This window comes from Psammomys obesus, unplaced genomic scaffold (genome assembly GCF_907164565.1).
Source record: "Psammomys obesus unplaced genomic scaffold, mPsaObe1.curated_primary_1811, whole genome shotgun sequence".
NCBI lineage: Eukaryota > Metazoa > Chordata > Mammalia > Rodentia > Muridae > Psammomys > Psammomys obesus.
Genome location: NW_026596095.1, coordinates 17,452,493 through 17,466,418, shown reverse-complemented (window position 1 = coordinate 17,466,418; position 13,926 = coordinate 17,452,493). Strand labels below are relative to the sequence as shown.

Sequence of the window (13,926 nt, the reverse complement as noted above, 5' to 3'; positions counted from 1 at the left end):
TCCAGGTCTTATGAAATAAATAAGCTTTTAACAACTAGTTTCAGTCTCTGCTTGGGTTCCAGATGCAAAGCTCAAAGATAAAGCGGGTCGGCGGCCAGTTGCAGAGGTATTTCTCCATGGAAATTTAGTATCTGTTATTCCTTACTGTTTCAGAACCTTTCATTTAATACTACCTACCACTGTCAGGAGCTATTTTAAAATTTGACCTGAGACATACTTTAAGAGCATCTGTCTAGCTGTGTGTGTGTGTGTGTGTGTGTGTGTGTGTGTGTATGTGTTTGATATAAGATAATATAACCAGAGCTGGTCTCAAACTTAGTATATAGCCAGGGTGGCCTTGAGCTCCCGGTCCTCCTGCTCCCATCTCTGAGTGCTGTAATTACAGTTGTACCACCATCCCCAGCTCCTGAGGTTTAAAAGCTAAACCGAGAATTTCTGAAGTTACTTAGAGGACACAGACATTGGGAGGCAGCCCGGCTACCCTCTCCCGGTATCTTTTCAGTTGGCTGGTGCTTGCTAACCCCTGAGACCAGGCTGCTGTGAAGCTGAAAGCTTGAATTTGTGGGACTTGGCCAAGGTTGCCGAATCATCTTCTAGTGGGGTGTTAGAGAGCTGCAAGGACACCCCTGTTCCTCTGGTTCCTGTCCCCCCAGAACAGATATGGTATACTTTTCCTCCAACAGGTTTCTCAGGTAAGACCCCAGAAAAATGAGTTCTAGTTAGCACAGAAGTAACAAGATGTCATAAATACATGTTACTTTGATGGTAACGTTAGAATTGAGAAATAAGCTGTTAAGCGCTGGCAGTCTATGTACCTCACCTGTCTGCTATGATTGACTTCTCAAGTAGACCATGTGAGGTAAGTGTGTTTAACACACTTGTATTAAGGAGCCCCTGAGGGCTAAGTAGCCTGCAGAGCTAATATCGCAAAGCTTATGCTCACACCCGGGTTCAAAAGATTTTTTGTTCACGTGTATGGGTGGTTTGCCTGCATGTATGACTGTCTGTGCACCCTATGCATGCTTTGTGCCGTCAGAGATCAAGAGAGGGTGTTGGATTCCCTAGCTATAGAGCTACAGGTGGCCATAAGTTGCCATGTGGGTGCTGGGAGTCACACCCGGGTCCTCTGAGGCAGGATGCAGAGGGCCTGGGCCCTGCACAGGTCTAATCCAGATGCCGTCCCAGCTCTGAGAGCAGAAGTGGCAGCAGTGGACGAAAGCCCCCATCCGTAACCTGGAAGCCATCTCCAATTGACAACTGCCTGCAAAGAAAAAGTTAGTTTTCTCCAACAGAGTCCCAATGGATACACAAACACACTTAAGGGCAGACCCCATTCCAAGTCATATATGACCAACACAGAATGAACCCAGTGGTTCTTTGTCATTATGCCTTGTCTGGTATTTTCCTTAACCTCACGTATCTTTTGCTTCTATGTTATGGTTTACTGTTTTGTGTTTTTATGGGACTTGTGTGTGTGCACATCTGTATGTGTTTCTTATGCCTTTTCTTTGGCTCTTTTTTTTTTCTGTTTTTTTTTTTGTTATTGTTGTTGTTGTTCAAATTTAATTTTGTTTTGTTATTTTCTAATGAGAGGAAGAAAGATTGTGGAGTTGGGTAGAAGGGGAGGATCTGAGAGGAGTTGGGGGAGAGGAAACTCTGATCAGAGTGTATGGTATGAAAAAAAAAAGTCTTTTTTCAGACAAAACAAAACCTGGGTCCTTTGGAGAGCAGCGAGTTTTCTTGAGCCCTGTGCCATCACTCTAGCCCCCTGGTAGAACATTTTCCTTGCCATTCTCTAAACAGTATAATTTACATGGCATTCAGTGAACGCACTCACACTTTGATATCCTCAAGGGACCTTGGAAATAGTCCTCCCTCCCTGCCCCAGAAAACCAAGGGATGGATGCACTACAGTTAGAGCCCACTATTGAGTGGCCACTCTGATTTGTTTTCATGAATATGAACTTGGATCTTAGTACCAGATATTTCTCTAGGAAATCGTGACTGTAAGGAATGGCATCATATTATTTACAAAACAGGTGGTTAGTCATCAGTTCAGCTGTCTAGACTTACTCATGCTTTTAAAAGAGATGTCAGAGGCTTGCCAAACTCATTTTCATTTTTTCATTTGTTAGCTGGAGTTGAAGAATAACCCAAGAAGAAAAGGGTGGAGGTTGTTGTCTCCAGCTGTTATGTGAAAGCTGAGTTTACAGTTAAGAAGAAATTAGCACAAGTATTAGAGGTCTGATGTTAATTATTTGTGTCTCCAAGGATACTGCTGTTTTTAAGAAAGCCTGTGCAGCAGTCACACAAGTTCCTTCTGGACACGTTAAAGTGCAGCTGTGGCATTTTATGTTGGGATTAAAGCAAGTTGATTTCTTCTCTTATTAAGCACTTTGTTGCCTGGTGGTGGCGGCAGCATATGCCTTTAATCCCAGCATTTGGGAGGCAGAGGCAGGATCTCTGAGTTCGAGGCCAGCCTGGTTTATAGCCTGAGTTCCAGGACAACCAAGGCTACACAGAGAAACCCTGTTTAAAAAACATTTAAAAAAAAAGTTTACTTCTAGGGGCTGGAGAGATGGCTCAGAGGTTAAGAGCACTGAGTGCTCTTCCAGAGGTCCTGAGTTCAATTCCCAGCAACCACATGGTGACTGATAACCATCTGTAATGGGATCTGTGTCCTCTTTTGGCCTGCAGGCATACATTCGGGCAGAATACTGTATACATAATAAATAAATCTTATTAAAAATAAATAAATAAAGCACTTTGTTGGAGAAATATTTGTTAAACTTTGAGGAGTACGTAGAGAAAGGGGAGAGCCATGGGAATTACTATGTGAAAAATGCCAGGGATCCATGTGGAAGTACTGGGTGATGCTGTGAGAGCCTTCGGCCACAGGTGGTTGATCAAATCATGGAGTTAATGTGGATGGAGGCTGGTTGCTACTCTTCCTTTCTCACTCGTCCTCTCTCAAACTGTGGTTCCCTGGCTCACTTGCTCTCTCTCTCTCTCTCTCTCTCTCTCTCTCTCTCTCTCTCTCAAATTCATACACTATATTGTGGTCATGGTTTCTCCTGTCCTCTGGATCTTCCCCTCCCCTCTGGATCTTCCTGGCTCAGACTTCTTCCTCAGTTTCCAAAGTTTTGGGACTCCAGCTGTGGGCCATCATGGCTGGCAACACTTACAGTTTTTTCCCCTAAGAGACTGCCACTATTTCTAAGTTTAGCTTTTTGATTTGTAATAAATTTTCTAAAATGTATCCCCAAACCTGAATTATTTAAGTTTTCTGTGACTAAGAGAAGATGAGCAATGTTGATTGTCACATATTTGAAAGCAGCTTGGAAAGATATTATTGTTGAGAAGGAATGGACCAATCTCTGTGCTTACTTGAGTATAGTTTATGCTTTGGGGAGGACTTAGAGTCCTGCTTTTACTTCAGGAAGTGAATTTCTTTCTCTTTGTGCAGCTGTAGCATTTTCATAACCATGTTAGAATAGTTGTGGTGCCACATTGTAGATTTAAAGTCTTTTGTTTAGTTGACTTTTCTTTTTTGGGGGTAGTTCTCATTAGGAAACCCCAGCTGAAGTCAAACCTGCATCCTCCTGCCTTAGCCTCCCAAGTGCACGGATTGCAGGTGCATCTCAATTTTTTTATGTGTGTTCACCATGTCCCAGGCATGGTTCTAAAGTGCTAGAGAGAGAGAGTGGCAAGAGCCAGTCATAGTCTTTGCTTCTTGGAAGCTGTAGTGGGGAGAGGTCAATTAGGAAAGAAATGCATAGATAGTCTAATATCGATTGAGATGAGTGGGAAGATGGAACAGAGGAGGAGGCAGGGACAGGATCAGATAATCAGGGAAGGCACTGAAGGCCACTCTTAGATAATGATCGGAGCCAGTGGTTCGAAGACTCAATGGAAAGACCTTCCAACTGAATGGAAAATGTAGAGTCCCCAAGCAGAAAGGAAATTGTATATATGCCTAGGAGCGGTATAGCCGGATCTTGAGGAAGCGCTATTCCTAATTGCCTGAGAAAGCACCAGATTGATTTCCAAAGTGGTTGTATAAGTTTACATTCCCACCAGCAATAGAGGAGCGTTCCCCTTTCTCCACAACCTCTCCAGCATGTGTTGTCACTTGAGTTTTTGATCTTAGCCATTCTGATGGGTGTAAGGTGAAATCGCAGGGTTTGTTTTGAGAAATTGTATTTAAGGATGCTTCTATGGGCCAGGTGGTGGTGCACAACTTTAATCCCAACATTCAGGAGTCAGAGGCAGGTGGCTCTCCATGAGTTCCAAGCCAGCCCAGTGTCCAGAGCAAGTTCTAGGACAGCTAGGGTTATACAGAGAAACCCTATCTCAAATAATAAAGCAAAACAAAACAAAACAAAAAGAATGCATGTATGGAGTTCGTTAGTAAGCCCGAGTGCTAGCCAGGGTTGATTAGTGACTGTGACCTAGCAGTTGGGAGATGAGGCAGGAGGATTATCTTGGCTACACCCTGGGTTACATACAAACCCATCTCAGCAAACAAACAAAAAGAGGAAAATGGGAAAATAGGAGAAGAAAAAGCAAACCAGACGCTTTGAAGGCACAGAGTAAAGGAAGGAGTTATGGAGGATGAAAAAGTCCAGGAGGCTCCCTAAAAGGAGGCAGCCATTTCGGTTTGATTCAAAAAGGGTTATTGAGTTTCTAGCAAAGGGTAACAAGGTCTGATGCTGATGCTCATTTTGTTTTTGTCTGCTTGTTGCTGTCTATTTGTTTGTTTTTTTGAGACAGGTCTTTTCAGTGTACCCAGTCCTGGCTCTCCTGGAACTCACTTGGTAGACCAGGCTGGCCTGGAACTCACAGAGATCTGCCTGCCTCTGCCTCCTGAGAGCTGGGATTAAAATATGTGCCACCACGCCCATCCTGATGCTTATTTTCTGATGACCAAATTACTATTCTATGGAGAGTGGGCTGCAGAGGATGAAATCCAAAGCCACGAAGCCAGTTAGGAGGAGTAGTCAAGGGGAGATGGCATTGGCTGGAATCAGAGTGGAATAGAGGGAGTAAAAATGTGTTAATCTGGACTTTAGTTTTGAAGCACAACTGCTAGCCCTTGCTGTGTGAGTGGGATTAGAGAGCCATGATCCGCCTAATGGATGGTGGTAATACCACTTATGGGGGTGAGCACACTAGGTTAGGGACTGGTTCGGAAGAGAAAATAACTTGTGCCTTCTGCTAAATGGAATTTTTCTCCTTTCCCTTCATTTTTTTTTTGAGGTAGAGTCTCCCTATATTTCTTAGGCTGGCTTTGAACTCAAAGCCCTCAGCCATCTTCCATCAGCCTCGAAAGGGATGGGATGGCAGCCCTGTTTTCCATGTTTGACTCTTGAAAGGATTTTCTTGAGGGAGAAGGAGTTGGGTCCAGAGAGGTTAAAGACCTGGGTGCAGAGACCCTGCAAATGAAACCAGGGCTCCGGGGTGGGCAATCTGGACCTGTAGTCATTAGTCCAGCTGCTTGGCTCCATGGTTAGGGTCTAATAAAGCCAGGATAGGATGGCATCTGAGATGAAGCAGACAGGGGTGAGGTGGAAAGCCCTTTAAATTGTGAAACAATGAGGGGAACAGTTTGGCATCCTGAAAAGGGTGAATTATTTGTGGCCCTGTTAGGTAGGCCCTAGAGAAATTTATATCATGTTTCCTTCTTGATCTCCTTCAGTCAAAACTCAGTCTGTCCTGAGAACATTTTTTATTAATACATATTAGTTATATAAATTAATGAGGTTCACTGTGATGTCTGAGAAAGTCTGAAATGTTGGACTTTTGTCTAGCCTAGACTGTTCACTGGAATTTTGATTTGAGGACCATGGCTTCCTTTTTTTTTTTTTTTTTTTTTTTTTTTTGTTAATTTAATAAGGATAACAAAGAATGTTGTGGACATCTTTTCTTGTGGGTTATTTTCAGTCAGGTGATAGAGCTGCAGCTGTGTAAGTCATTTCTGGTCATGTCCTACCTCACCCCATTCCCGGTTTCCTGCTGCCTTTCTTGGCTCTCCTCGAATAGAAAATCACTTGTTATCTGGAGAGTTCCCCAGTGTCACCATTTCACAGGGCATATAGAATCCGTCTGAGGTCTCTACTCGAGAGTTTATTCCCTCCTTCGACTTTTCTGCCTCCATCTCTGGATGGAGGTCAGTGGCATTCCAGGATGGGGAACTAGTACCAAAATCTGTTGGGGGACTGATAAGTGATGGATGTCAGAGGCCTGTTCTCCCTTTATTATTTAATCACGTTAAAAGGAACGTTCTTAGACTTTCTTCTTGGTGGGCTGCTTTCAGTCAGGCGATTCATTTTTCAGTGATCCAAGCTGTCCCTTTTCCCCACGACAGAGCAGTTTCTTTATTATTTCTCTGTGTATTTAGATCTATAATGAAGGGATCTGTTAGATCCAGGTTTACCACGCAGGGTGCATATTGGTTTAAAATTATGTGATTGCTAAGGAAACCAAAAAATTATCTTTACATTGTTCTTCTTTGTTTCCCAATATGCAGTTACCTCATTCACTGTGCAAAGAGGTCTTTAAAAGTTGTGGCTGACCTTGTGCACGGATTTGAATAAATGGGTGTGGCCATACAAAGATTATTTGGAGGCTAGATACAAGTATGCAGGCTCAGAATTGGATACATAGATACATAGATAGATGGATAGATAGGTGATATAGATAGATGATAGATGGATAGATAAAATATCTTATTTAAGACAGTAAATGAGTTCTACTAATTTGTGTGTGTAATATAATTATTGGTTTTGAAAAATATCATGTTTAAATTTTGATGTTATTTTCAGACTTGAGACATCTATCTGTCTATCTATCTATCTATTTATCTATCTATCTATCTATCTATCTATCTATCTATCTATCTATCATCTATCCTTGGGATCGTGGGTGTTTGAGCCCAGGCCATTACATACGTTAGGCAGGTGTTCTCCCAATGAACCACATCCCCTCTATCTCCAGCCTCTTTTCTAATGTCTCAAAGAGTCATAATTCATTTTCCAAGGGCAATTTGATAATTTTGAGCAGCCAAATGTTATTAGCAACCAAGACTTTTCCTAAGCCAGTTTCCAGCTTGTATCTGACATCTTTTTAAAGTAAATCACATGGTCTAATGATAGGTGTGAAACACAACTGATTAACCCTGAAGAGAGTGGCGTTCTTGTGGGTATAAGAGCAAATTACAGCACTCATGCTGAAACTAGGGTCCCAGGCTGGCTTTGTGCAGCACAATAATTAGAGCATCCTCAAAAGGCGCGTATTGGAAGCACGCTGTTTCCACTGGGCTAATATTTCACTGCTGCCTTTCGACCAAAAATCTGAAATATAAATTGCTGCTCTGGCTTATGTTGATTTGCAAATCATGCTGGGGGAGCCTGCATGCTGGGGGGGCCTGGTGGGGCCGACTCGTCAGAATTGCCTCTTTCTCCTTGTAGGCATGATGCTCCGTCCTTACATGTTCAGCTGGAGCTAGGCAAGGAGCTAAATGCTGGGTTTGTGCATTTTACTGCACACAATCCATCTCAGAATGTACATGTGCAACCCACACATCTACCCCCATACATACTCACAGCCAGTAGAAAAACAGTGTATGAAGTTTAAATTACATACAAACACACGTTAAACGTGTGCCTTTTCGCTCTTGTTTTGAGATAGGGTCTGTATACATTGACCTCATTGTTCAAGGGGCCAGTGAGCTGGAAGGTTGACTCAGAGCACTGGCTGCTTCTTCAGGGGACCTGGCTTTGACTCCTGGCGTCCACACGGTGGCTCACAACATTCTCTAACTCCCGTGTTAGAGTGTCTGATGCCCTTGTCTGGCTTCTGTGGGCACCGGGCAGGCATGCGGGCACATAGACATAGAAGCAAGCAAAACATCCATGCACATATAAAAATAAGCAAATCTAAGGAAAAAAAATTCTTTGAAGTGAGAGTTTGCATGTGTGCACGCACATGAACACATGCTTCTGCACCGTCAGGGTCGGTAAGGTTAAGGACAGCTGTCTTCTGTATGGAAGACAACTTACGGAAGAGCTTTCCTTAGCTCTGTGCAGACCCTGCCACAGAATCAACCTCAAGGAAAGACGACCACGCTTCAGGAAGTCAGCCAGGGCACACACTCAGCCACTAACTGCAAATGCTGTGTGTGTGGGGGGGGGTGAAGGTTGTAGAGGGGCAGGGCTTTTGGCATGCAGCTTGCTGTTCTTCCTTTGACTAGTGCACCGGGAGAAGTGTTTCAGTCATTAGGCAGTTTTAAAGAAGAACTTGATTGAAACTTTCTATTTCTGCAATGTGTGTGTGTTATTAGTAAAAGCAATGGCATTCATTATAATATTTATTATAATATGACATTCATTATAATATTCATTACACAAACTTGGATACCTACCGCATGTGCTTATTAATTGAGCTATATCCACTTTAAGAAGTAAAAGCCAAGTATAGTGGCTCATGCCTTTAATCCCAGCACTTGAGAGGCAGAGGCAGGTAGATTTCTGTGAGTTCGAGGCCAGCCTACAGAGTGAGTTCCAGGACAGCCTGAGCTATATAGAGAGAAAGAGACCCTGTCTTAAAGAAAAACAAAAAACAAAACAACAGAAACAATAACAACAACATTGTAAAGTACAATACAATTCAAGTACAAACTCTCCTGCCTTAATCTTTTTCCTATAAACTCCATCAACTGCACAGCTGCCAGCCTACCTGGATATCTCCCCAAACCCTAAAGCCTCATATATTTGTCTAAGGCAGAACTCAATATACTTAAAGGGGGAAATGTTAATATAATGTTCTTTTGAACATTAAAAAAACTAGACAAACAAAAAAGAAAGAAAGAAAAATTAAAAGTAATTACCTGTTTTCCTTCCAGGTGCTGTTAATAGGTTATAATTTGAGAAATAAAATTCAAGGAAACAGTCTTAAATTAGTGTGACAGATAATGTTTGGTGGGACTCATTGCCTGTGATGTGTTTAACACCTGGTGTCTTAGTCACTCTTCTCTTGCTGTGAAGAGACACCATGACCAAGGCAACTTATAAAAGAAAGCATTTAATTGGGTGCTTGCTTATAGTCTCATAGAGTTAGCCCACGATCACGCTGGCGGGAAGCAGTGGTGGCAGGCAGGCAGGCGGGCAGGCCCAGCCCTGGAGCAGCAGCTGAGAGCCTCCATCTCATCTACAAGGTGGATACAGGGAGAGACTGGGCCTGGCAGAGGCTTTTGAAACCTCAAAGCCCACCACCAGTGACACACCTCTTCCAACAAGGCCACGCCTCCTACTCCCTTATAAACAGTTGCTCTAACTGTGGACCAAGCAGTTTATCTGCGAGCCTCTGGGGCCACTCTCATTCAAACCAACACACCCGGCCCGTGTAGGACACATGTGCAAAGTTCCCCTTTCATCACCCCTGCCATATAAGCTGAAAAAGAATCTTCGGGATTTTACCTTTCACTTTTTTTTTTTTTTTAATGCAGTCTTTCTTACAGGTTTTGTGTATGAAACCCTATGCAAATCCAAAGTACTACCAAGCACTCCATTATGGAACAGCAATGCTGCCTGATGGTGAGTTTCTTCATCACTTCTTTGGTTTATGGGCTGGCTATCTCGCTTCCATTCTTCCAAATAAAGTGAGAGATACAGTCTTGAGCTGAGCCGACTCTGCCCATTCCCCACCTACTGGTTGTGTTCGGCCTCCTGCTCCTCTGTTAGTATCCCGTCTCCAGTGACGCCTTTCGGCAAACTTTATCCAATTACCAGAGAAACTGAAGGTAAGTCAGATAAAGATGAGTCAGCTTCTTCCCTCGGGATATGAGCTCTTTATCTGTGTAGACACTGAGCAGATAATTCTGATGCTCAGTAGAAGCTTCTATGGACTGTTACGAGGCAGGAGGCCTGTAACGTATGTAATGGCAAACTGTAGCACAATACCGATACCATACAAATGTTAGGGGAGGTCTGAGATTCATGAATTCCATGTGTAAGCTGGGAGGGCAGTGCCTCTCCCAGACACCATAGGCTGTCAATCAAGAAGCCTGTGCTGGGTATGAGTCACCCTCCCCCTTTAAAGCTTGATGGTAAGACCCCGCTGCCCAAGACACCACACACCTGAGTCACAGCATGTGGAGAAATTAAGCTGATAACCAAACTGGAAGCTTCATTTCTACTGGGTAGCTTTCATGGTGCCAGAAGGTTCTGTTTATAGACAGGGGGAGGAAACTTTTCAACATTCTTACCCAGTTGTGAACGTTCAACCTATAATAACCACTGGGCTGGCAGTATATGCCCAGTGGTACAAGAGTGGCAGGAATGTTATGGGAGTTACCACTCACTTTCTGATTGGGTTTAAAGCCCATTCCAGAGCCAACGACCTAGCCTATCATTTTTATTGGTTTTTGTTGTTGTTGTTTTGGTTTTTTGTTCTGTTGTGGTGGTTGTTGTTGTTATTTTGTTTTGAGACAAGGTAGCCTTGGTTGTCCTGCAGCTCACTATATAGAGCAGGCTGGCCTCAAACTCATCACAATCCAACTGCCTCTGCCTCCCCAGTTTAGGGATTAAAGGCATGCACCACCTTGCCCTGAAAAGTGAGTTTTAAAAAGAAAAAAAAATGCATATGAAATTGGAGGCGGGGGTGTGTGTGGAGGGGATAGAGGGCAATTGTAGGGGAGGAAATGAGGGTGAATTTGACCGAAACACATTATATGCACCTATGAAATGCTCAATAAAATACTTAAAATTCTGTATTTTATCTTATTTAAAAATACTTATTTCATGTGTCCATGTCTGTGTGTGTGTGTGTGTGTGTGTGTGCCAGAGTGTATGTAGATGCACCCACTATGTGCATGCGGGAGACCATGGAATCAGAAGAGTCATTGAATTCCCCAGAACTGGAGTTACAGACCATGTGAGCTGCCAGCAGGGTCCTGGGAAACGAACCTGGGTCTTCTACAAAAGCAGCCAGTGTTTTAAACCACTGAACCATCTCTCCAGGTTAAACCCTTCTTGTTTATGTTTCACTATGTATATATATTTTTTTATCTTAACAGAAATAACAGTTAGCTATAGACATGGTCTTCCCTTGGTAACACTCACTCTGCCGTCCAGAAAAGAGCGCTGTCAGTTTGTAGTAAAGCCATTGTTGTCAACAGTAGGCTCGTTCCTTCAGGACTTAAAAAAGGAGGATAAAGGCATCAAAACTGCAGCCATCATCACAGCAGGTGTGTATCTGGGTATCTTAGAACTCTGTGTTCTTTCTCTTCTCTTCTGCGCCTGTGTCCTGATTCTTCACTTTCCTAGAAAGAATTTCATTATATAATCAGTTATACAATTCATTATGTAATCAATGGCTACCCATTATGGAGTCCTTCCTTTTTACATACCAGTATTATTAAGATAGTAACTCCAAGGCAGCATGGTGGTGCATACCTATTATCTTAGTACTTGGGAAGCTGGGACAGGAAGATTGAGAGACATAGCTTGGGCTATGTCGTGAGACAGTGTCTCAACATAAAACAAAGCAAACAAAAAGAGTGTCCCAACTCCATTGAATAAAAGAAGATAAAATGAGTTTAGTGTAAATTCCAGTTATTTATTTTATAAACAGCCAGAGATTTTTTTTCCTATGAGAAATTTTTAGTAGAATGGCATTAGTGTATAATTTTCAGCAAAATTTGAATAATTGAGAATAAAATATATTTTATACAATTAAAATAGCCAGTGGAAAATGAACATATAGTGAACTAATGTTTGTTATAAAGCAATTACAGTTAGGAATTTTTTTCATAGAATTAGTCCTTAGGAAAATATACATTTTAGTATCAGGAGAGTTGGATAATCATTTATGCATTTAAGTGCATAATATGAACTTTATATTTCCATTGCATGAAATGGTTTTAGGCCAACTGCCCTTAAAATTGAAAAAAGAATTATTTATATCAGTTCAATATTTAACAGCCACTGGTACATAAACATTAATAAGTTATCATTGTTCTTTTATTGTATTAGCAGTTCTATGTAAGCTTATTTAAAAGTTAATGAGTGCCGTTTTAGTTTTGAAAAGGAAATAAACATGGGCTGGGGAAATGACTCAGCAATGAGAAGTGAAGTTACAGCATCGACACTGAGCAGCAGCAGCTCCCCACAATTCCATCTCCAGGGCACCTAACACCCTCTTCCGGCCTCCACAGGCATTGTGCTCATGTGCATAAACCTACATGTGAACACATATGCACATAATTAAAACTGAAAAAGAAAAGAAAAATAAACATTTTTTCTAACCAACTTAAGAGCCAATTAAGGGATAGATACAGACATAGACATAGAGATTAAAGAATTTATTCATCCAACAGATATTTATATCAGACCTTGTAGGTGCTAGAGACAGAGCAAAGAACCAGAGGTGATAAAAGCCCCTGCCCTTAATAGAACTTACATTTTAGGAGGAAAAAATGAACGAGACACAGCAATAATTATGCAGAATGTCATTTAGTAAACCTTAATGGAGAAAGCAGAGTAAGCAATACAGGATCCTGATGGGCAAGTCTGCAGGGTAAAGATCAGGACAAAAAGAGAAGAACCGGGAGAAGATGGAAGGACCTGGAGGAGATGAAGGGGGGATCTAGAGGTGAGGAGAGGGATCTGGAGGAGAGGATGAGGAGATGAGGGGGACCCGGAGGAGAGGATGGGTGTGTGGAGTTGATGAGAGGGGCTTGCAGTTCCCAGGAACTCCAGAGGCAGAGGCCATGTATTAGGAGCAGATGCCCACAGAGGCAGCAAGGGCTGGAGGATGAGAATTCTCAGAGATGAGGGAACAGGTTGAAAAAAGCCTAGTAGGTTATTATAAGGACTTAAAGGTGAGCTTCCTCTCTTCCTGTGGCCTCAGACACAGGGGCAGTGGGAATCCAGGGCCTTCTTGCCTGCCCTGGGGATCCACGGGCAGACAGATGTGCACATGGAACTCAGGTGGTGTCAGAATGACAACAAAATGAGCAAAAGCTGTCAGTAAATCAACAAAAGCAGTCAGTAAGTGAATGAAGAAAGGTAGAAAAGATTGATGGATAAAAATGGCTGATGTTGCCTCTGCTTTTTTCCCCCCAAAATAACTTTAAGAACTTTGAAAACACAGCACAAGGAAGCCAGAAACTCAGAGGTTTTTCTTTCAGGAAATTAGGCCACGGACTTACTCTTTGATTTGAGTTGAAAATACTTTACTGAGGCTTTTAGTTGAAGTCATCTCAATGTAATTTTTAAAAATGATACTTGGAAAGTCAGATGAAAAAAATCATTGTGTTGCTGGTGGCTTGTTTGTTCATTTGTTGTTCTTAGGAAAATAGGGCCCATGGGTGGAATTTGCCTGTTTTTAATTTGCACTTGAAAAGTGTGTTCTAAACCTGCCATAGATCTACCCTTATTTGTCAGTTCCTGGGAACCCCCCTCCCCCAGCTGAGCAGGATCCCTAACACCCAGATTCTAGCAACAGATCTACCTGCAGACTTGACTAACTGCCTCCTGGCAGAGCAGAGCCATGGAGCCAGCCAGGCGGCAGCCAGCCAGGTTCTTCCCCACCGTTCGTGCAGCCTTCCCCAGGCACATGGGTTACTGCAGCTGAAACAGCACTGGCTGAATGTAAAGCAGACACTTGGACCGGAGGAAATGCACATGCAGAACTCTCCTAGACTGGATTTCACATAACTGTTCTGAAGGACAGGGAAAACTCTCTGCCCAGTACTAATCTTCCACTTATTGCCCAGTGAGTTTGCTTTCTTAACACCTGGCCTCCATTAAAGCCTTGTGGGTTTTGTTTTGTTATGATAATTTATTTTTATTTTATGTACATTGGTGTTTTGACTACGTGTGTATCTGTGGGAGGGCGTTGGATTCCCTGGAACAGGAGTTACAG

At 42.6% G+C, this 13,926-nt stretch overlaps 1 protein-coding gene across 4 annotated transcripts in view; it reads left to right on the top strand.

Moving 5' to 3' along the window:
- Window positions 1-13,926, top strand: part of Mcub (mitochondrial calcium uniporter dominant negative subunit beta) — a 59,041-nt gene that overhangs the window by 30,063 nt on the left and 15,052 nt on the right. For 2 of the 4 annotated variants that reach the window (XM_055628115.1, XM_055628117.1), the window contains exons 2-3: window positions 9,506-9,593; window positions 11,075-11,245. In XM_055628115.1, the coding sequence (XP_055484090.1) occupies window positions 9,506-9,593; window positions 11,075-11,245 (259 nt within the window). The remainder of the gene's footprint in view (window positions 1-9,505; window positions 9,594-11,074; window positions 11,246-13,926) is intronic. The other 2 variants (XM_055628116.1, XM_055628119.1) reach the window with 2 other exon arrangements.